The sequence below is a fragment of the Schistocerca serialis genome, chromosome 7, assembly GCF_023864345.2.
Source record: "Schistocerca serialis cubense isolate TAMUIC-IGC-003099 chromosome 7, iqSchSeri2.2, whole genome shotgun sequence".
Taxonomy (NCBI): Eukaryota; Metazoa; Arthropoda; class Insecta; order Orthoptera; family Acrididae; genus Schistocerca; species Schistocerca serialis.
The window spans coordinates 418,932,968-418,958,411 of NC_064644.1; the positions used below are offsets into that span (position 1 = coordinate 418,932,968).

General features: G+C 43.8%; 1 protein-coding gene across 1 annotated transcript in view; it reads left to right on the top strand.

The window, feature by feature from the left end:
* The window catches only part of LOC126413131 (uncharacterized), a 186,669-nt gene that overhangs the window by 14,545 nt on the left and 146,680 nt on the right, over positions 1-25,444 (top strand). The window contains exon 2 of the mRNA XM_050083023.1: positions 10,960-11,137. Coding sequence (XP_049938980.1) covers positions 10,960-11,137 — 178 coding nt within the window. The remainder of the gene's footprint in view (positions 1-10,959; positions 11,138-25,444) is intronic.

The following is a 25,444-nucleotide window of genomic DNA, read 5'->3' on the forward strand; positions in this document are numbered from 1 at the left end:
GGGGCGCTGGACCAACTGTATATCCCTCACAGGAGACTATGTCGAGTAGTAAAGAGTGTACAAAACAAATATTTTTCTTGAAACTTCCTGGCAGATTAAAACTGTGTGCCCGACCGAGACTCGAACTCGGGACCTTTGCCTAGAGCGGGCAAGTGCTCTACCATCTGAGCTACCGAAGCACGACTCACGCCCGGTACTCACAGCTTTACTTCTACCAGTACCTCGTCTCCTACCTTCCAAACTTTACTGAAGCTCTCCTGCGAACCTTGCAGAACTAGCACTCCTGAAAGAAAGGATATTGCGGAGACATGGCTTAGCCACAGCCTAGGGGATGTTTCCAGAATGAGATTTTCACTCTGCAGCGGAGTGTGCGCTGATATGAAACTTCCTGGCAGATTAAAACTGTGTGCCCGACCGAGACTCGAACTCGGGACCTTTGCCTTTCGCGGGCAAGTGCTCTACCATCTGAGCTACCGAAGCACGACTCACGCCCGGTACTCACAGCTTTACTTCTACCAGTACCTCGTCTCCTACCTTCCAAACTTTACAGAAGCTCTCCTGCGAACCTTGCAGAACTAGCACTCCTGAAAGAAAGGATATTCCGGAGACATGGCTTAGCCACAGCCTAGGGGATGTTTCCAGAATGAGATTTTCACTCTGCAGCGGAGTGTGCGCTGATATGAAACTTCCTGGCAGATTAAAACTGTGTGCCCGACCGAGACTCGAACTCGGGACCTTTGCCTTTCGTGGGCAAGTGCTCTACCATCTGAGCTACCGAAGCAGGACTCACGCCCGGTACTCACAGCTTTACTTCTACCAGTACCTCGTCTCCTACCTTTCAAACTTTACAGAAGCTCTCCTGCGAACCTTGCAGAACTAGCACTCCTGAAAGAAAGGATATTGCGGAGACATGGCTTAGCCACAGCCTAGGGGATGTTTCCAGAATGAGATTTTCACTCTGCAGCGGAGTGTGCGCTGATATGAAACTTCCTGGCAGATTAAAACTGTGTGCCCGACCGAGACTCGAACTCGGGACCTTTGCCTTTCGCGGGCAAGTGTTCTACCATCTGAGCAACCGAAGCACGACTCACGCCCGAGTTCGAGTCTCGGTCGGGCACACAGTTTTAATCTGCCGGGAAGTTTCATATCAGCGCACACTCCGCTGCAGAGTGAAAATCTCATTCTGGAAACATCCCCTAGGCTGTGGCTAAGCCATGTCTCCGCAATATCCTTTCTTTCAGGAGTGCTAGTTCTGCATGGTTCGCAGGAGAGCTTCTGTAAAGTTTGGAAGGTAGGAGACGAGGTACTGGTAGAAGTAAAGCTGTGAGTACCGGGCGTGAGTCGTGCTTCGGTAGCTCAGATGGTAGAGCATTTGCCCGCGAAAGGCAAAGGTCCTGAGTTCGAGTCTCGGTCGGGCACACAGTTTTAATCTGCCAGGAAGTTTCATATCAGCGCACACTCCGCTGCAGAGTGAAAATCTCATTCTGGAAATATTTTTCTTCTTTTTGAACCAGACTTATCCGACAACCCTCGTGCTTAGGGACTTTCGAAATTAAGTTACACGTGCCACTGCGCAACAAGAGGAGCTCTTTGTTAGAAGAGAGAACCTGTTCCAAGTTTCCTGCAGACATAGTTTTGCTGCGATACAGATAAAAATTGCATAACAGCATGGGAGTGAAATGTCGCGACAACTCGAAACGTAACCCATTGCTGAAGTAGAGGGACAGTACGATTCCTGTGGGCAAAACATCTAAATTGCATACAGATTTACATTGAAATTGTGGCAGTATGTGGACCAAATGCAATGTCGCGTACAGCAGTTGTCTGATGTTGCCAACAATATGACGAAGGGCACATAGACATGGATGATGCTACTAAGGAAGGAAAGCCACCAACATCAATTACAGACGACAATGTCCAGCTAAACGAGGAAGTGATTAACAGAAATTACAATTTTCCGACATTGAGGATTTTCACATTTCTACGTCACCGAGGAGCAGATTTCTGTCGTCGAATAACGGAAGAATTGATAGAATATTCCGACCGTGTTTACCCACGAAGGATGTAGGTTATAAAGCCCTCGTTCGACCAGAACTTGAATATTGCTCATCAGTTTGGGTTCCGTACCAGACAGGACAGGTAGAGGAAATAGAGCAGATCCAAAGAAGGCAGTGCATTTCGTTACAGGTTCATGTAGTAAGCGCGAAAGTGTCACGGATAATGATGAGCCAACTCCAGTGTGACACGCTGCAAGAGCCGACAGCGTTCGTAATTTCGAACGCCTTCTTTGGTGACGATCATTATCTGTTTTTGTTCTGTTTCTCTCGCTTTATGCTGTACTAACCAAAGTAAACATGTTTTCTCGCCGTGTTCATGCTCTTACTTTTTTTGTGTTTTGCGTCGTCACTACCGCACCAGGAAAGCGTTTCCGACCATGCATTTCTGTGTGTCTGTACTCTCTCTCTCTTGAAAGTTTGTAACCGCTGTGCTGAAACACCCTGTACATTATCCAGCACTTAACAAAAATGGTTCAAATGGCTCGGCCACCCCGGCCGGCGGCACTTAACACATTGGCTACCATGTGTATCAACTTGATACACAAGATGAATTCCCTGGCAGGCCATGTGCATCAAAATGATACACTTGTTTCAGGCCATGTGTATAATTCGTATGTATACAGCTACATTGAATTCCGATTGACACATAATTGCCCAGGCCGCCTGGAGGGGCCGTGAACCTATGGTACCGAAATTCGTTGACGGACCCCCTCCATATTAGCCATGTGAATACAGACATTCTTTTTCAAGGTTGACAGGTGTGTGTAAGAATTGCCTGAATGAAAAGTTCGTGTGCTTGTACTGTGTTTTTATTATTCACAATTGCAAAGTAAAGCGTATAACCTATTAATGAACTCAGATATTTTGTTACATCTGCTGTGAATCTGTAAACAAACCTGTTGAAATATTACAGATTCAGCGTTTGTGTTACTTCTCCTCTGTTCTTACAAAAAATAAGTCTCATTCATTTTATAACACTAACCTACCGTGACATAAGCTAATGTTACCCTCTTGGAGGATTTTGAGTTTTGACCTTGCGCGTGTCTAATGGATGAAGGTATCGGACTATAATTTTGAATAAAGATCATTAACAGATAAACTTAACAGGCTTTAACTCTGGGGTTAATGAAAGTAGTAACATTCATATACGAATGAAAAATCGAACGGTCGCCAGCTCAATTAGGCACATTAATTTGAAAATAAATGTTTAAGAAAATTGAATATTAATTATTGAAGTGACCTTCATTAAAATTTCCCTTTGAATATCACATAGGATACAAACTGACACAGGGCACTTTGAGCTGTTTGTAGCAGTAGTCACCAATAACGTACATAATAGTAATCATAGGAAGCAAAATCATAGCAAACACATACTAATAAGAGCTACACTCAATATTGTTACTTGGATCAGTATTGAAACGTTCCTGTGAGAAGTGCAGAACTAAAAGTGGCTAGGATGGGCTTCTGACTTAAGAGACATATAAATACAACAATTAAAATAAATAATACCACAATCACACTGTTTATACTCCAATTTCCTTAGTAGTAATAATAGTCAATTTATCTTTTTAATATGTGAAGAATATGATGGGGACCCATAAACTGATATTGTATCACTAGCCAAACTCTATGATTATTTCAGTAGCAAAATGGAATTTAACTAAATTTAAATCTTAGCTTCACTTAAATAGTTTATGTTTTTACTTTTTAAGGCAAATTAACACTGAGCTCAATTAAATTCAAAAATTCGTTCATGATAGTAATCTAAGGTAAACTAAGTTTCAAATGAATATAATTTATTTGCGTTTTTTCATCACCTGTGAAGCAGGTATTTTAGACAGTAACATTTACACAGTCTGGCACTGAATTTTTGCAAAACGATACTTTAGAATAAGTTGAGAGTATTTTAGTAAAATTCTAACTACTTTCACTTTTAATAATCCTTGAACATCTGACAAACATAAATAAACAATAATAGTGCATTATAGTAGGTAACTACTGCTACCCACAGCTCAGAGTGCCCTGTTTCCGTTTGTATCCTGTGTGCTATTCAAAGGGAATATTAATGAAAGTAACTTCAATTACTGATATTCAATTTTCTTCAACTTATATTTCCAAATTAATATGCCTAATTAGGCTGGCGACCGTTGGTATTTTCATTCACATACGCATTTTACTACTTTCATTGAGCCCCAAAGTTAGAGCCTGTTCAGTTTTTCTGTTAATTGCAGTATATTCAAAATTACAATCCGATACCTGTATCCGTTAGACACACACGCAGTCAAAATTTCAAAATCCTCTCAGAGGGTAACATTAGCTTATGTCACAGTAGGCTAGTGTTATAGTCTGAAATGCTGAAAGGAGCCTTGCTTTGTTAGTACAGGTTATGCATACACTGATCAACCATAACATTATGAACACCTACCAGACAGCCACCTCTGGCAACAATAACAGCAGCGACGCATCATGGCATGAAAGCAATGGGGCCTCAGTGGGTCGCAAGAGGGAGTTGGTACCACATCTGCACACACAAGTTACCTAATTCCCGTAAATTCCAAAAGGGTGACGGTGAGCTCTGACTCCACGTTCAGTCACATACCAGGTGTGTTCCATGGGATTCAGATCTGGCGAGTTGGCAGGCTAGTACATCAATTGGAACTTCGAACCACTCCACAACACTCCTGGTCTTGAGACATGACACATTATCTTGTTGAAAAATGCCACTGCCGTCTGGAAACATGATCGTTATGAAAAGGTGTGCGTGGTCTGCAACCAGTGTATCATACTCCTTGGCCATCAAAGTGCCTTGTACGAGCTCCGCTGGACCCATGGATGTCCACGTGAATGTTACCCGGTGCATAATAGTGCCGCTGCCATCTCGTTTCCGTCCCGCAGTACAGGTGCCAAGCGGCTCTTCCCCTGGAAGACGTCGGATGCGCGCCCTCGCATTGGTGTGATGAAGGTATCGTGGTTCATCAGACCATGCAAAGCTCTGTCATTGCGCCAACGTTCAGTTCCGATGGTCACTTGCCCATTTCAGTCGTAGTTGCCAAATGTTGTGGTGTTAACATTGGCACATGCGTGGGTCGTCGGCTGCGGAGGCGCCTCGTTAAGCCGTCGGCACACGGACCGTGCATCCGAACGTTGAGCGTTGAGCGTGCCGAGTTTCTGACGTCACAGCATGGAATAGCACGCTCGGGAGTCTTTCCGAACGTGCAGAGCAATATCTGGCATGTCAGATATTCTCAGCGTGCGTCTGAGCGTTGACCAATGACATGGCACAACGCCACCTACGTCACACGCACGCCGTCTCCCTTCAGTACAGAGTTGTGACGCGCCATATTGTCATTCATTTCAAGCCTATACGTATATATGCCGTTCCGAGCACCAGCAAATTGAGAATCACTGCAAAACTCATTGTTAACTGTGTGATTCGTTCCAATAAAATAATGAGAAACATCATATTCGCGGCAAAATAATTATTGTAACTTGCGTATAATGAGAGTAGGCTATTTGAAGGCAGCGACACACTGAAGATCCACCCAAAACGCATTGTTCTTGGTACAATGTGTTATCATTACATTTCAGTTAATAAAATATCTACGATTAAAGTTTCTAGCAAGACGTAAGGTACTATCATTAGATACAGCAGACGTGATGTTGGTATAGCGTAATGAATAGCATCATTGTATACTAATGAGGTTTTTTTCTTGTTGGGGCGGTGGTTCGCGTCCTGACACGACAAATTTTTTTTTCCTAACATTCGTGTTTTTATTAGGTTCTGATACTTTATTATTAGTTTAATATAAGTATAGACTGTAATGTTTGATTTTATGTAAATACAAGTTCACCTTTTTCTGAGGGGTGACTTTGTTCGATTGGCTTAATCTAAAGGACAGCTTACGCTACATGTATAAAGATATTTTTTCTCCTTGTTCATTTACGCTTCGTAATTGACATGTTGCAAAGATTCTGCTACTGGGTACGAACAGTGATCAAGTAAGACTGACCTTGGGGTTTTACTAAAATGTGGGAATGATGAAATAATGTTTATCTTATGTGGAGAAGTATTCCAATTTTGTAACGCACTGCTTGTAATGGAACTTTTATAAGCCTGTGTCCTTATTGATTGGACATGGTACTTTCCTTTTCGTGGACGATGGAAGAAATGTGCATTTTAATAGAGCTAACGTGGGAATTTTACGCGCCCGTTGAGTAAACAGTGTGATTAACGAACTAGAAACATCGCTCTGTAAACTGTCGCTTGAGTGCGTTGCGATCGCGTATACCACGTTGGGGTCCACGTACCGTATCCACAAGTCGCATCATTCCTGAGCGTTGAGCAGCACGTTGAACTGGGCATGCCCAACGTTAACGTTCGGCAGCACGGTCCGTGTGCCGACGGCTTTAGGAATGTTCGGTGCACTGAGTATTCAGACACACTTGCACTCTACCCAGCATTAATGTTCGCCGCCTGTCCTGTTTTGCCAGTCTGCCCAACATACGACGGCCGACATCTGTAATAATAGCTTTCAAAGGCACATTTGCGCGCTGAGCGGTTATTTAGGAAAAATTCGTAGTTATAAGTTGAAAAATATATATTAAAAAACCACAGATGAAATCCACGGCTGTGCAAGCATTGTCTGCAGCCGCTGGAAAACAGAGGAAGAATTTCGATCGTCTGATGACGAAAGTATAGGTTATTTTTTGTTGGATAGTTCCTGTACAGATCGGACGTGTGTGGCACACCTCCATTAACATTGTATTATTTCAATATTTTATTCACGATTTTCAATCACCGGCACTCGTAATCAGATGATGTAAGTGTGTTTTTGAACTATGTTTCTGTGTTTTTAAACTATGTTTCTATCTCAGAATATAATTATTACTAATCCATGTATGTTTTATTTTGTGTCGCTAGTTATTTGGTAAATTGAAAAGATAGTCGTCCAGCACGAACCATCGACGTCTTCGGGTGCTGATCTCAAATGCGAAGTCCGATATACAGGGTGTCCTAGCTATCTTGTCCACCCAAAATATCTCTGGAACAATAACAGCTATTGGAAAACGACTTTCACTGATATCAATGTAGGGCTGGGGCCCATGAATGTACATATTTGGAAACATTCTAAAACGAAAGCATATGTGTTTTTTAACACAAACTTATGTTTTTTTAAATGGACCTCCTATATTTTTTCTTCAGCAATCCGTAGCATGACAAAGCACATACACAATGGCGTTGATTGCATCGCAATATTCCCATTACATCCCGAGATATTAAGACGCGAAGTTGACGCTTGAAACACCCGACATGCGCTGCTAGCGCACGTCCTGAGGCTCAGGCGTGAACCCCATGCTGCCCGTAATCGCGATGTGATTGACATGCGTAATCACACTTCCATACTTATCAACTTTTTTACCTAAACAACGGTAAAACTTTTAGTCCACTTGCTCGTTTCACTAAAACCATCAACATGAATTTTACTATTACGAGTGAATGATTAACTGTCACTTGCGCTAGATCTACAGTAAAGTAAAGTTTTAACGTTGAACGACATTACCTTTTTAGTAACGGATTAACGATAAGCGAAGTTAACTTTGTGACTAACGTTGCGGTACACAGATATGTTACAGAACCGCATCACCCCTAGCCTATGGGATAAATACCTGCTGTAATGTACGACGTTAATGCAGGATGGCAGCAGACCGTATTATTCGTTTCGGACCTCTTGATAAGTATGGAAGTGTGATTACGCATGTCAATCACATCGCGATTACGGGCAGCATGGGGTTCACGCCTGAGCCTCAGGACGTGCGCTAGCAGCGCATGTCGGGTGTTTCAAGCGTCAACTTCGCGTCTTAATATCTCGGGATGTAATGGGAATATTGCGATGCAATCAACGCCATTGTGTATGTGCTTTGTCATGCTATGGATTGCTGAAGAAAAAATATAGGAGGTCCATTTAAAAAAACATAAGTCAGTGTTAAAAAACACATATGCTTTCGTTTTAGAATGTTTCCAAATATGTACATTCATGGGCCCCAGCCCTACATTGATACCAGTGAAAGTCGTTTTCCAATAGCTGTTATTGTTCCAGAGATATTTTGGGTGGACAATTTAACTGGGACACCCTGTATATATATATATATATATATATATATATATATATATATATATATATATGTTACGAAACGGTACGGCCAAACTTTCAGGAAACATTCCCCACGCACAAAGAAAGAAAATATGTTATGTGGACATGTGTCCGGAAACGCTTACTTTCCATGTTAGAGCTCATTTTATTGCTTTTCTTCAAATCACATTAATCATGGAGTGGAAACACACAGCAACAGAACGTACCAGCGTGACTTCAAACACTTTGTTACAGGAAATGTTCAAAATGTCCTCCGTTAGCGAGGATACATGCATCCACCCTCCGTCGCATGGAATCCCTGATGCGCTGATGCAGCCCTGGAGAATGGCGTACTGTATCACAGCCGTCCACAATACGAGCACGAAGAGTCTCTACATTTGGTACCGGGGTTGCGTAGACAAGAGCTTTCAAATGCCCCCATAAATGAAAGTCAAGAGGGTTGAGGTCAGGAGAGCGTGGAGGCCATGGAATTGGTCCGCCTCTACCAATCCATCGGTCACCGAATCTGTTGTTGAGAACCGTACGAACACTTCGACTGAAATGTGCAGGAGCTGCATCGTGCATGAACCACATGTTGTGTGGTACTTGTAAAGCCACATGTTCTAGCAGCACATGTAGAGTATCCCGTATGAAATCATGATAACGTGCTCCATTGAGCGTAGGTGGAAGAACATGCTGACGAAACTAAAATGAGTTCTAACATGGAAATTAAGCGTTTCCGGACACATGTCCACATAACATCTTTTCTTTATTTGTGTCTGAGGAATGTTTCCTGAAAGTTTGGCCGTACCTTTTTGTATATATTCTCTGTGTGTAAAGTTCAGACACGAAAAAGACAAAAAAAAAGATATATAAAAAAATTATATTTCTAGGCTGACCGCCCCACCCCATGATGCCTGGACGTGGTTTGACCTTCGTTTCGTGAGGTGTTGAAGACAGTCACTGCAGCACTTCTCAAAACTCGAAACTCCTGCAGTTTCCGAAATCCTCGTGCCGAGCCTCCGGGGCATGAAAATCCGCCCTCGGTCAAACTGAGATAGATCCGGCGCGTTCCCTATTCTGTACACGGAAAGCCCGCTGACTGATACTACGTGTAGTAACTAGCAGTCAGTCCTCGCCTGATAATGAGGGAGCTATCCCCCGGACAGGTTTATATCGAAAGTGGTTCGGTGGTCACAATGTCCTGGCTGATCAGTGTCATTCCTATACATTTGGCCTAGCACGAGTGATACTGAAGAAATTAACTTCACTGGCCATGTGTCTAACACTTACACACATGTGCAAAAGGCCTCGGTCTGGTACATAGTCTTCGGTAATTCTGGTCCGACATCAATGTGTTAAATGTGTAGAAGGCGAAATATTTATAAATACTGCACAAAACGCAACCTCATGGCTAGCAATAACAATAACTGTACAAATGACGGAAACTGCTTATGGCGGTCTCTAGCGCGCAGTCCTCCATGTGATTCTAAAATCATTCACTAGACGGAAGCACCAATGGAAAAACATCGGGTGTTGCTAGGTACAACACCCTCCTCTACTTGGACAGTTGTGTCGTATTTGAGAGAGGTTTTACAGAAAAGGGGAGGTAGGCCTTTTTTTTTAAAAAAGAAAGATGGGGCCCCTCCACGCCCAGACCAACGTGGTGACCAAACTAAAAGTTCTACTGTCACCTCCGTAAACATGTTACTTACCTAGTAAGTCGATCACAGGATGCTGGGCTGTAATGTTACCCTGCGTCTGGGTAAGACTACGCATTAACACGGTCCATCAGGTGAGAGATAGTGGACGAAACGCGAGTGAGGGTAGCGATTTGAAGAGCAGAGGAAAAAAAGTGCCAAGGCTCGTGCCGTGGGAAAAAAACCTCTGCGACAGTGGGATGGGTAGTAAGAGCAGTGGTGGCTTACTAGCTGCGATAGTTCATGCAAGGTTGGATTTGTTAGTATGGGTATCATGCATCATTACCGTGGCAAGCGATGGCGATGTATCCGAGTTGCTGCAGCCGCTCCATTCCTAGAACAATCAAGATCGTTATACAGTAGTGGGAGATCGGCCATAGATCATCTCATTGTGTGGGGGATGTGTGGAGCTTGTCTGCGTGCAGTGTACGGTACGGCTTCCCTGCGTGGTGCCAGTTATTCGGCAGTGTATTCCAGCTGGATATCCAGTAATGGCGTCTGATTAACAGGGGCTCACCTGTACCGTTGTGTTTGCGTGTGCTTGACCATAGATGTTATGTCCTTACAAGTATGTCTTTCGGTCTTTTATGTTTCCATCTATGGTTGTGATCGTAGTTCCCCAGATTCAGAATAAACGGGTTCTGCGAATGTCTGGAGTTTCTGTATAGTCTTGTGGTGAGTTTGTGGATTATCTCCGTGAGAGTCTCAAGTCGGTATACCGAGCGAGGTGGCGCAGTGGTTAGACACTGGACTCGCATTCTGGAGGACGACGGTTCAATCCCGCGTGCGGCCATCCTAATTTAGGTTTTCCGTGATTTCCCTAAATCACTCCAGGCAAATGCCGGGATGGTTCCTCTGAAAGGGCACGGCCAACTTCCTTCCACATCCTTCCCTAAACCGATGAGACCGATGACCACGCAGTCTGGTCTCCTTGCCCAAACAACCAACCAACCAACCAACCAACCAAGTCGGTATTCCCGGTGAAGGTCCGCGATGCGTGTGTATCGTGGAGCATTGCTTATGATTTTGAGTACTCTGTTTTGTACGAGCTCCGTGAACCTCTGGGTGTAGGGCGGCGGCAGTGGCTGCTCGGCCCGTGCCCGGGAGTGTGCGAACAGAGCGCCCGGCGGCAGCGGCAGCGGTACATTATTCACGGCCGGCGTGGGCGGCGCGCAGCACGGAGCAGCGAGGGCGGCTAACTTCGCCACGGACTACCGCCGCACGCTGCAGCCGCACCTAGGCTTGCCAGGTCCGGAAATAGGCGAGCCAGACTCGCCGCTATATTTAGCCACACATTTTACCGTAAAAGCCCGACTGCAAATTTTAAATTAATCGAAGTACACTCAGCTGAGTATTTTCAATCGGTTATCAATAATCAATTACCGTCCGTTTTTTCCTGGACTTCAACCTTAAACGTGCTTAAACTAAAAATGATAGCAACTACTTGCTCATTCTTTTTCCTATAATAACATTACGTCGAAATAAACTGAAGTTCATCATTAAACAAAGCAAACAATTATCATATCAAGTATAAATACGTTTTAGCTAGTCTGACGTGGTTCTTATGGTACGGTCACGTTATTTATATGTTTACTTTTTATTTGCATGATCCTTAAAATTATTCTGACTACAAAAAAAGTTACATCTGTTTCACACCTTTATGGATGATTACATTACATGAATTCGTAATTGCGAATAGGGACAACCATGAGCTGTAGAATTGAACGGCGACAATGAAAATTCGTGGCGGACCAGAACTCTAACCTGGATTTCCCACTTATTGCTGGCCCTCGCCTTACCATTTGGCTACACGTGCATGACTCACGGCCCGTTCAAATGGCTCTTGAGCACTATGGGAGTTAATTGCTGTGGTCATCAGTCCCATAGAACTTAGAACTACTTAAACCTAACTAACCTAAGGACATCACACACATCCATGCCCGAGGCAGGATTCGAACCTGCGACCGTAGTGGTCGCACGGTTCCAAACTGTAGCGCCTAGAACCGCTCGGCCATCCCGGCCGGCAAAATGGTTCAAATGGCTCTGAGCACTATGGGACTTAACATCTATGGTCATCAGTCCCCTAGAACTTAGAACTACTTAAACCTAACTAACCTAAGGACATCACACAACACCCAGTCATCACGAGGCAGAGAAAATCCCTGACCCCGCCGGGAATCGAACACGGGAACCCGGGCGTGGCAAACTTCCATGTCTCGTCAACTATGCGCCTACGATCTGTACTCGTACATCCATTGTGTATATTGCCGTACAGCTCAGACGCTGTACATGAAACTCGCTTGCCCAGATAAATACGATATGGCCGTGCCTATGTTATTCTGATTACGATGCAAAGTTCCTTGGGACATGCACGCATGTGCAAAGGAACTTTGCATCGTAATCAGAATAACACAGATACTACAATGTCGTATTCGTGAACAAACCACGCGAAGAGACCAATAAGGCAAAAACAGACTGATTCGATCTCACGCGGACGTTTACCAAGAATCATTCCCCCAGCACGCCATTCGCGACTGGAACAGGAAGCGAGGGAAGTGATAGTGCTGAATTTTAAGACATATGTTGTGTTCGAACATATGTTAAGATTTTAAGTCCCATACTGCTCAGAGCCATTTGAACCATTTTTTTCAAAATTATTTACATAAGTACCTGCATGGTGGGGAAAGTGGCAGTGGACCAGAACAATAAAAACTGACCAGGTGCGAGTAGGACTCCGTACTGAATATTCGATACAAACGTGATTATGTATACAGATAGTTCACCCATTCTGTGAATCGAGGAGCTCGACGATTTTTGTCTGTTATCGACACGAATACTGGCAAGATATCGGTCCCAGGGATTCCAAGACTTTCGAGAATGTTTTAATTTCAAGTCTGAGGTCGGATAACAAATGACAGAAGAAATATATTTTCTGTGTGATATAATTTGATAATAGGTTTTAACACTTTGGAGACTAAACCCAAACACAGCTCGGGCCACGACTGTGTTACAAAGACCGCGCCAGAGTAGAGGTCGGGCTGCGATTTTATTGACGCGCGGGCCATCAGTCGCTTTAAAACTGGACTCATTTCATATAGCAATAATGTACGGAAGTCTCGCAATCCGCCTCTTGACTGGTGCTGCCTTGTTTTGTCCATTTCTAGAATTACATCGAAAAAAACAGTGAAGGTAATAGCTACTGTCGTTAATATCTGAGCAAGTATGATCACTGACGTAATTTTTTACGTGTACTCGATAGGTTCCGCAGTTCCCTGTAATTCTGCTACAAATATGTCACGTTTGTTGAGTGAGCAAGTAATTTCGCAAGCTCAAGAGGAAAAAATTCGCTCAGTAACTCGGCTCTTATTTTCGTCTTGCGAAAATAATTATATTTTGTCATTTTGATCTATCGAAGAACTAAAGTAAATATGAGAAATAAATCTTGAAGCTTGGCTCTTTTTAGTATGTATTACTCTTTAAGACCCATCTATTACATGCGTGCCAGCAACGTTTTAAGTAACGGCAGAAAATGCCGGTTTCCTAGGCCCAATATTCCACCAGGTGCATGGTCTAAGTGTTAATGGACGTTTTTCCGAGAACCTAATATGTGACGTACATGACCCTATCTTTTGATTGCAGTGACTTAGAAGCATAACATTTTACGCCACCAAACGACTACAGACCTTAGTGTATCTCATAAATTTCAAGTTGACACGTCTACGCGTTTCTGAGGAAATGGGCCTTAATAGACCGAGAGACAGGCATACAGACAATCGGATAAAAAGTGACAACAAGACTTATTTCTACGTGATATAATTGCAAATCAAAAATTTCAAAGTTTATCTTTACTTGTACTGTGGAAACTTTTTTCTTCCCAAATTTCATGATTCTAGAGCAACGGGAACATGGTAAGTTTTGATGAGTTAGTTAGTTTACGAGTCTGAAAATATGTGACGTACATAACCCTATGTTCTGATTGCATTGACTTAGAAGCTTAACTTTTTTACGCAACCAGACGACTATAGTCTTTAATAAGCCGCGCGGGGTAGTCGCGCACTCTAAGGCTCTTGTCACGGTCCGCGCGGCTACTACCGTCGGAGGTTCGAGTCCTCCCTCGGGCATGGGTGTGTGTGTTGTCCTCAGCGTAGGTTAGTTTAACTTAGATTAAGTAGTGTGTAAGCTTAGGGACCGATGACCTCAGCAGTTTGGTCCCACAAGCCCTTACCACAAATTTCCAAATTACCTTAATATGTGACATAAGTTTCAACTTGATAGTCTACCAGTTCGTGACTAAAAGAGTTTTCAAGTGTGACAGACAGACACACAACAAAGTGATCCTATAAAAGGTTACGTTTTTACACGTTGAGGTACGGAACCCTAAAAAGTAAGGTCCACCATATGAACTCTAAATAAAATTCCATTAAATTTATGTTTCACAATACGTCACACAAGCTTAGAGGCTGTCGATTCAATTAAACATATTACGATTACGAACAACTTAAATTGGGACCATCTTATAGAAAATGGTGTGGGAAGGCGTGGCAAAGGCTGAGCCTTATTGGCAGAACACTTAGAAGATGCACTAAAGCTACTAAAGAAACTGTCTACACTGGTCCGTCTCTTCTGTAGTATAATTTATGGGATCCTTCCCACATAGGAATGACAGAGGATATCGAAAAATTTCAAAGGCCAGCTACTTTTGATTTATCACGAAAAAGCGGAGAGAGTGTGACGGGTGTGACAAACTAGTTGGTGTGGCAGTCGTTAAAACAAAGCTACGTTTCGTTGTGAAATATTTTCACGACATTTGAGTCACCAATTTTCTCCTCCGAATGCGAAAGTATTTTGATGATTCATATCTATGCATGGAGAAATTGCCATCGTAATGAAACAGGAGAAATCAGAGTTCGCACTGAAAGAATTAGATGATGATTTTTGCCACATGCTACTGAAGTGTGGAGCGGTTGAGAAATAATCAGAAGGTGATTCCATGAAGCGTCTACCAAACACTTAAATACGAATTGCAAAGGAGTCATGTAGATGTCGATATTTAAAATTACGTTGCTAATATGATAACCGCGGCGTTCCGCAACGCAAGAGATCGATGGAAAGATTTGAATTTTGGCAGGGCGGAAGGTGGGAGCTGTGTTAATATTACGGAACCCCCCAAAAACCATTTCACACCGCGGTAGCGTGTCGAGTCCATTAGCGGCAGCAATTAACGCTCCAATTAGTGCAGGCGTCCGGAATACACCGCCAGCGACGCCACGGCAAATGACATCGGCCGCAAACTCGCTGGGCACCCCATCTGGCTGTAGAAGGCCCCACAGTATTTTCCGCGCCGCCTAACACCCTCTGCTGGATCGTGTAACAGGCGGGAAGAATTCTCCCGCAGCTCGAACATGTTCGGTCTTCTGCCTTTCTGATCTCTGATTCAAACTAAAAGAAAAGAGGCGTATTTTCCGTTTCGCATTCAGTTCGTAATGAGAGACAGCCTATTCAAGTGGAGTAGTATGTTCTTGAAAGTTCACGCTATTTGTGTCTTCCACGAGCTGTTTGCTGAAGCGGAAGCCAACGAATAGCTATAGATCTGACGTATCTATCTACATAACGTGAGGTGCTTAATGTTTCCACATCAAATAATGTTTGACTCTTAGAACATATTTTTAATCTGTTTTCACGTAGAGCAGGGGCTCTTGCAACAAGCACCGACGTGTTTTCGCAAGTCCGCCCTTTCCTTATATTTGTAATCTGTTTTCACCTAGATCAAAAGCTCTTGCAACATGAGCCGGCGTGTTTTTGCAGTGAGATTCAGATTTATTGATTTATTTTTTTAAGAAGTGGATCTATGATTATTTTGCAACCCATTAGCAGAGCTGCATGAGAAAATTTCAGAGAAAGAATCCTTTCATAGACTGTAAAAGACATTAAAACGCAGAAATGCTCATATTCAATGTATTTTTACTCCTTTATTTCTTGTCAGACCTGCATGAGAGCCGTGATGCTGAATTTGTGCCTTACAGATCTGCTGTACTGGCATTAGTGACATAAAAGTAGATATCTCGGGTGTTGCGAAACAACTCGTATCACTTAAGAAAGGCAAGTCTTCCGGCCCAGATAGTATGACGGTCAGATTCCTTTCAGAGTATGCAGACACAATAGCGCCTCTCTTAGCAGCAATCATTACAACCGCTCACTTGACGAAAGATCTGTTCCTAAAGACTGGAAAGTAGCACAGGTCACACCAATATTCAAGAAAGGAAATACGAGTAACCCATTGAATTACAGACCCATATCACTGACCTCAATTTTCAGTAGGATTTTGGAGCATATACTGTACTCGAACATTATGAATCAGATGGTTCAAATGGCTCTGAACACTATGGGACTTAACATCTGAGGTCATGAGTCCCCTAGAACTTAGAAATACTTAAACCTAACTACCCTAAGGACATCACACACATCCATGCCCGAGGCAGGATTCGAACCTGCGACCGTAGCGGTCGCGCGGTTCCAGACTGAAGCGCCTTTAACCGCGTGGCCACACTGGCCGACTCATTATGAATCACCCTGAAGAAAATGACTTATTGATACATAACCAACACGGATTCAGAAAATATCCTCCTTGTGCAACACAGCTAGCTCTTTATTCCCATGAAGTAATGAGTGCTGTCGACAAGGGATCTCACATCGATTCCATATTCCTAGGTTTCCAGAAGGCTTTTGATACCGTTCCTCACAAGCGACTATTAATCAAATTGCGTACTTACGAAGTATCGTCTCAGTTGTGTGACTGGATTCGTGATTTCCTATCAGAGAGGTCACAGTTCGTAGTGATAGACGGTAAATCGAGTAGAATAGAAGTGATATCTGGCGTTCCGCAAGGTAGTGTCAAAGGCCCTCTGCTGTTACTGATTTACATAGATGATCTAGGTGATAATCTGAGCAGCCCCGTTATACTGTTTTCAGATGACGCTGTAATTTACCGTCTAGTAAAATCATCAGACGATCAATGATCTAGAGAGAATTTCTTTTTGGTGCGATAAATGGCAATTGGTACTAAACAAAGAAAAGTGCGAGGTCATCCACATGGGTACTAAAATAAGTCCGATAAATTTTGGGTATACGATAAATCGCATAAATCTAAGGGCTGTCAATTCGACTAAATACCTAGGAATTACAGTTACGAGCAACTTAAATTGGAAAGACCGCATAGATAATATTGTGGAGAAAGCGAACCAAAGACTGCGCTTTGTCAGCAGAACACTTAGAAGATGCGACAGACCTACTAAAGAGACAGCCTACATTACACTTAATCAAAATATCCACGGGTATGCTGCCGGTCTATAGTGTCCAACGGGCACAATATTTCGGCGATCAAACATGTCGCCATCATCAGGTGAACTGACGGACTGAGCTCCTGTGAACGTGCCGGCACGGAGATCCGTACGCTATGGCTGCTCAGCGGGAACTGGGTTCGGTCGCGGCGGCGGCCGATTTAAATACCCTCCGCCCGCGGCGCGCTCCCTCCGCCGTCCGCGCCCAGCGCCACGGTCGCGCGGTGGAACAGATTGCGACGGCGTCTGAGATGACGTCGGTGTGATGGCTCTGTCCGCCGTGGTCGTCACAACTATACGTCTGCTCGATTTACTCTTGATTAACCCGATCGCTGGTTCCCAAGCCTTGCTAAGATTATAGCCACAGTCACGGTTTATGAGGTCGTCATTGGTGCGAATTTCGATGGCCTCTCTAACAACGCTGTCCCAGTATCTCGACGTCTGTACCAGAATCCTCGTGCGGTCATACTCCATGGCGTGATTTTCCGACAAACAATGTTCAGCGACCGCCGATTTGCTCGGATACATCAGTCGAGTGTGCCTCTGGTGTTCACGGCATCGATCCTCGACGGTACGCATCGTCTGACCAATATACGACTTGCCGCACTGACACGGAATCTGGTACACGCCGGCCTTTCTCAAACCGAGGTCATCTTTGGCGCTCCCCACCAGTGCACGAGTTTTATTTGGAGGACAAAACACAGTTCCGACCCGGTGTTTCTTCAGAATGCGGGCGATTTTCCCCGAGAGTGCGCCTGTGTATGGAATAAATGCAGTGCCTACCTCCTCCCTCGTGACTTCATCCATCACGCCATGGAGTATGACCGCACGAGGATTCTGGTACAGACGTCGAGATACTGGGACAGCGTTGTTAGAGAGGCCATCGAAATTCGCACCAATGACGACCTCATAAACCGTGACTGTGGCTATAATCTTAGCAAGGCTTGGGAACCAGCGATCGGGTTAATCAAGAGTAAATCGAGCAGACGTATAGTTGTGACGACCACGGCGGACAGAGCCATCACACCGACGTCATCTCAGACGCCGTCGCAATCTGTTCCACCGCGCGACCGTGGCGCTGGGCGCGGACGGCGGAGGGAGCGCGCCGCGGGCGGAGGGTATTTAAATCGGCCGCCGCCGCGACCGAACCCAGTTCCCGCTGAGCAGCCATAGCGTACGGATCTCCGTGCCGGCACGTTCACAGGAGCTCAGTCCGTCAGTTCACCTGATGATGGCGACATGTTTGATCGCCGAAATATTGTGCCCGTTGGACACTATAGACCGGCAGCATACCCGTGGATATTTTGATTATCAAATACGCCGGGAGAAACTAAAGAATCACATACATTACACTTGTCTGTCCTCTGCTGGAATACTGCTGCGCGGTGTGGGATCCTTACCTGGTAGGATTGACGGAGGACATCGAGAAAGTGCAAAGGAGGACAGCTCGTTTCGTGTTATCACGCAATAGGGGTGAGAGTGTCACTGATATGATACGCGAGTTGGGGTGGCAGTCACTGAAACAAAGGCGGTTTTCTTTACGGCGAGATCTATTTACGAATTTTCAGCCGCCAACTTTCTTTTCCGAATGCGAAAATATTTTGTTGACACCCACCTACGTAGAGAGAAATGATCATCATAATAAAAGAAGAAAAGTCAGAGCTCGAACGGAAAGATTTAGGTGTTCCTTTTTCCCACGCGCCATTCGAGAGTGGAGTGGTGGAGAAGTAGTATGAAAAGGTTCGATGTACCCTCTGCCAGGCGCTTAACTGTGAGTTGCACAGTAACCATGTAGGTGTAGATTTAGACTATAGTTACACTTCATAAACAAAGTTGACGCCAGTATCTCGGAGATTAAGGAAGTTGCGAAAAAACGCTGGTCTTTGTTTCATGAGCCACTTGTCATTCTTCGTGTACGTGAAAAGAAATTACAAATGTCGTTAAGGGGAGTATGAATGGCCTATTCCATGACCCATTTTCTCAAGAACTACTTAACGAAACTTCTGCAGGTTACTTATACATGCTTAGCGCACTTACTCCTGTAGTATGGTTGAAGTATACATTCTAGGAATTAGGATAGCATTTTTTTGTGTTGAATTTTTAATTACATTTTTTCGTTAAAGTTTCGTGTTTTTTATCGGAAATAAACTTTTCTCTACCATTCTAGTGGTGTAGTTTCATGCTGATATTATAAATCAGCCGTGAAAATATGATCTTCTAGAGTTACTCAGAAAACTGGGCATTTCTTATTTCTCAAAAATTGCAATTACAAAGTAATTTATATTAAAATTCACATTTTAATAGAAACAACAGCTACAACGCGGCAGCCCTGTAGTCTTCATCGTCATCTATATTGTTCGAATGCATTCTCTTCCCACTTGAGACAATCTTGCCTCGTTGAACACACTTTTGGGCTTGTAGCTCAGCCTTGTCGACTCGTTCCTCATCCACCTCCAAGCAGTATTCACTTCCAGCTCCTCCAAGACTTTCAGTCTACCAGCATAACCACCATTAAATGTGATAACACCATCATACAGACGGTCCACACTACATTGCTGAATGACTCATTCACATTTTATGTTTACCCTGTCAGGCATTTGTTCAGTAGATCTGTATTTGCCAGATGTCTTTAAACTGGCATTACAGCCCACATAACACACTCAGGTAAAGAGTTATTGTGGATAAACCTATCTACCAGCTGATTCAGTTGTTTTGAATGCACACCACTCACATGAATCAAGGTTGTGGATCGTCTTGTCATCTGCTGATTTTCTGTAGAAAAAGGTTGCCCACACAGCCTTTTTCATACCATCTGTGTTATTTTTGTTGCTTCTTATGGCTTTAATATAGTCTCCTGTTAGTAGTTTGATACTATTGTCAAGTAGAAGACTCCTAATAGTCTTTCCATGAAACAGCACTGTCTTCAGCAATTTCTGCTTCCTACGTTATACTAAGAATATCGCGTGCACAACGCAAACAAGATTCAGAACTGTTATGCCAGCCCTACCAACTTATGTAGCACTAAAATTTAAATCATACCACAGCCTTCTAGATCTTTTGGTTCTTGAGGTGATAACTTTTAACTAGCCAGTGGTTTCTGATATACTTTCAGTCAACGAAATTTAATACATCCTACACCGAATTAATCAGCAAATTCCAAGTAATGTTTCTGCATAAAAAGAATTAAAATTTTTCAGCGAAATGGCCAGTTGTACTCCTCTTAACGAGTCAAAATTTGACGAAAAGATTGTAGCCCCTAATTCACGGGAATCGCATAACCTAAGCACAGGCATCTGGTATGACATACGTCCGAAAACCTACCAAAGACTTGTCAAACCCACGCAGACTCGCAGTAGTTTCGCGTTACAACGCAACGCCCTGTTAGGCAGCTGGCCATAATGTTTCGGCACCAGTGTATCAAGTGTTCAGTGTCGATGAGTAGGTAAGGTAAATTAAAAGCTGGTATAAATACTGTAATTCGTGAAGAATTTGTGCTTAGATTCTGCACTGAATACCTATTATAGTTCAAATAAAAGGAACTGAAAAATTTCAAACATTACTGAAATTAAATTCTTCATGGGCAGTCCGCGGGCGTGTCTGTCTGGATGAGAGTTGTGCTTCTGTGGTCAGGTCTAAGTGAGCCCCTGGCACTGCGGCATCCTGCGCAACATCTGTGCTACATGTGTTGCGGTGAGAGTAATCCGACGGCGAAAAGCAACGTTCACTCTGTGTGCGATTGTTTGTCAAATTCGCTCTTTCCTTTCAACGGCTGTGTCAAACAAGTCCGTAAACGTACCGACAAATTTTGTCAATTTAACCTCACTTTTGAAGCAGACTCAATTCTTGAAATGAAGTATTTCGACAGTAGTGGGAATGGTTACAAATGCAGGTAAAGCATTCCTTGCATTGAATTTAGCATAGTATATAAAGAAGAAAAAGCAAATAAGACGCTGGTCCCAGGGAATGGTTAAAACTGAGCAACAAATATATCCATGAAAATATGCCAAAGAAAATGTTACACGCAGAACCTGATGATTACATCAAATCTCTCTGAATGGTTAGTCAAACTTTTGATAACTAAGTTATTAGCCCTGACATTCAATAAGAGGAAGTAAGTATGCAAAAATTTATTCTCTTCTACATGGACTTCTTCTATCAGTTACCACAACATGGGAACACACATATCGTCTGTGGAAGAACCGAAGAGCCTCGATGTTTTATATTTTATTGGACTCCCGCTTATATGTTGTATTCGAAATGGATGAGCATCGCGATTTCAGCTCGGCTAAACAGTTTAATCAGAAGAGTGTGCATCAGATCTCCTAACAGGCGTGTGCATGCTTTCTACTGCTCCCTTACTTTAGAATGAGGATACAATTTATTTAAACGTATCTTCAGAAATACCTCAGATGCTCAGCGCTAATGTTCAGTAATAATAATAATAATAATTGTTATTATTATGGTTTGTCTCTGGTGAAACACCGCAATAAGGAGCTTAAATAAAATCCTTTTGGAAAATTTAAATTACCAGTATAAAAATAATGAGCACCCTGGTATCCGATTGCATTAAAATGTTCCACCGCGCCATTCGCCGCAAACAAAACCAAATAATACAAAGTGTTAAATCAAAGATAAAGGTTTCTCGCATTCAGGCAGCGATTTTTTCTTAGCTGCACGTGGCTCAGAATTATTGGGAGTACTTTGATATCAGTGCACTAAGTAAAATAAAGACATTCTTCACTGAATGAACAAAACCATTATGTTCTCCTAATAAATTACGGACGCTGCTTCCGAACAGTCTTTATATCAATATTAATAATAACTGCAACAGGCCTGAAGCTAATATAATCCGGTCAGTCCAGAATGAATACATTGTAGCGACTGACTTATACAGTCTCAAAATTTTTGTGTTTCATCAGAGACAAGGGCAGACTGCGGATGCCGTGGCTCTCGGACTGTTGTTCTGCATTCACATCAGTTTCCCCCTGACGCGACGCTGGATTGTGGCTCGGACGTTCCATGCCAAACGTTACCTTGGCCAGCAAGGTCGCCGGATCCCTCCCCGACAGAGAACATTTGGAGGATTATGTGCAGGCCCTCCAACCAGCTCGGTATTTTTTTCCATCTGTCACACCAATTGGGCAAAATTTGGGACGATAGCCCACAGGAGTACATCCAACAACTCTGTCAGGCATTGCCGAGGCGAATAACTGCTTGCAGAAGGGAGAAAGTGGACCAATGCGTTATCGACTTGGTCAATTTGTGAAGCTCTTTTTCTTGAATAAATCATCCATTTTTTTCTGAAATTGTAAGCGTTTGTTTGTCTCTAAAGGGACGTCACATCTATCGATTTCCCTCCAATTCGTATAATTCACTCGTGGTCGTCTTTTTTTTTCTTTCATTTGTCTTTCATTTTCCTGTCGGATGTGAGATGGGATGAATCGGTAATTAGTTAGTAAACTGCACTTGGCGACTTGCAAACCTAAGGTGTGGTACAGGTACGTCGATGATACTTTCGTTGTGTGGAGCCATGGTGAAGAACAGCTCGGTGACTTCCTAAGACACTTGAACAACATCCATGCAAACATAACATTTACCATGGAAGTAGAAAAGGACAAGAAACTGCCGTTTCTAGATGTGCTGGTCACAAGGGACGGCGAAAACCTGGGACACAGCGTGTATCGAAAACCGACACACACGGACTGATACCTGCACAAACTGTCAAACCACCACCCGAGCCAGAAAAGAGGCATGTTTAGTACGCCCGTAACGAGAGCAGGACGAATATGTGAGCCGCAACACCTCAAACGAGAAATGCAACACCTGGAAACTGTTCTGAGGAGCAATGGGTACTCGAACTGTGACAGAGCGAAGTAAGGAACCAGAAAAAGAAATGTCGGGTACGGCCTTTCTGACATACATTCCCAGAGTGACGGACAGAATCGGCCGTATATTGAGCAAACATGGCGTAAAGACGATTTTCAAACCGACAAGGAAGATCAAAGAGTGTCTTAGATCGGCGAAGGAGAAAAGAGACCCACTTGCAATGTTGGGAATATACCGTATACCATGCACATGCGGAAAAGTTTGTCGGAATGGCTGGACGATCAATCAACACCAGGATCAAAGAGCATAAGCGACATTGCAGGTTGGGGCAGGTGGAGAAATCAGCCGTGGCAGAGGACGCACTGAATGAGACCGACCACGTAATAAAATTCGTCGACACGGAAGTTCTGGCTGTAGAGAAGCACTATCACACGCGCTTGTTCAGAGAAGCTGTAGAAATGAAAAAATACGTGAACAGTTTCAACAAGAAAGAGGAAAGCCTTAAGGTAAACGGATCCTGGCTTCCCGTACTGCAGCGAACGACCGTCGCAGGTGGCAAGAGGAGAACCGCACCGGAAATGACCGCGGAGAAGCCCTCGGACATTGGCGTGCCAGGTACATATAGTCTGTAGCCGCGAGCTCGGCTCCAGTTCACCACCGGCAATGGAGGGTGAAGCTTTGACAATGCCAGCCACTCGTGCTGGCGAAACGTCAGAAAAATCATTAGATGAACGTCGGCCGAAGAACCGAGACAGAAGCCAATAGGCAGTTTGTCAACAAGTGGCCACGAAAGCCTTGACAATTTTGAATCAGTTAGTAGCTTAGAAATGAGCGAGTGAAATCACGAAGACCAAAGGAGCACCACGAGGACAAACACATGAGAAGCGTGCGTGGATCGGCTTGTTGTTTTTGGCACTGGGTGTACTAGGGCGCCAGGGGAGAGAGCGCGTGTCGTGTTTGGGAGCGCTGGCTGGGGTCTGGTGCGTGGCGGCAGCGCGCAGAGCCACCGGATACCCGCTGACCCAGTTTGGGCGGAAGCGAGCCGCCCGCTGGCCCCGGGGAACCGATCCCGTGGTGGCGCAGGACTACGGCGCGCGGACCTTCCACAAATTGCGTGACGCTTTGCCTCTGGCGGGCACGCTTTCGAAAGAACGCTCCGTTGTCAGTCAGTATATCTTGAGACTAATTAAAAAAATGAAATTATTTAACCGGGAGCTGGGTATGTGCCCAAACCTCTCGCTAGCAGTAAGGAATAAAATACATGTTCAGAAAAAGCAGACTACTTGCTCGACAGGACGTCCATAATCAGAGGACATGTACGAGGCGTGTTTTTTTAAGTAAGTACTGTTTTGAAATTGAAAAAAGACGTGCTAAGACATCTCAATAATTTTATTTTTACATGAAAGCCTGTACCTTAATCTACTTTTCTACATAATTTCCGTCAATATTGAGGCACTTCTCATAACGTTGTACCAGTTTTTGAATACCCAACTCACATAAGTCTGCCGCCTGACTTGTTAACACCGCATCACCACTGTTTTGACTTCGTCATCGTCTTGAAGACGCTGACCGCCCAGGTGTTTCTTCAAGTACAGAAACAGATGGTAGTCACTGGGCGCAAGATCGGCGCTGTACAGAGGATGATCTAGAGTTTCCCATCGAAAAGATGTGATGAGATCTTTGGTCTGATTCGCTTGAAGCAAAACTATGCCCTTGCTCAACTTGCCACATCTTTTGTCCTGAACTGAACGGCGCAGATAGTGCAATGTCTTACAGTAAGCTGCTGCATTGATTGTCTCATTACAAGGCAGAAATTCCACAAGCAATACTCCTTCAAGACGATGACGAAGTGCCGTGTGGGATTAGCCGAGCGGTCTTAGACGCTGCAGTCATGGACTGTGCGGCTGGTTCCGGCGGAGGTTCGAGTCCTCCCTCGGGCATGTGTGTATGTGTTTGTCCTTAGGATAATTTAGGTTAAGTACTGTGTAAGCTTAAAGACTGATGACCTTAGCAGTTAAGTCCCATAAGATTTCACACACATTTGAACATTTTTTTATGACGAAGTCAAAACAGTGGTGATGATGTGGTTAACAAGTCAGGCGGCAGACTTATATGAGGAGGGTATTCAAAAACTGGTACAACGTTATGAGAAGTGCCTCAATATTGACGGAAATTATGGAGAAAAGTACAGGGTGATTCAAAAAGAATACCACAACTTTAAAAATGTGTATTTAATGAAAGAAACATAATATAACCTTCTGTTATACATCATTACAAAGAGTATTTAAAAAGGTTTCTTTTCACTCAAAAACAAGTTCAGAGATGTTCAATATGGCCCCCTCCAGACACTCGAGCAATATCAACCCGATATTCCAACTCGTTCCACACTCTCT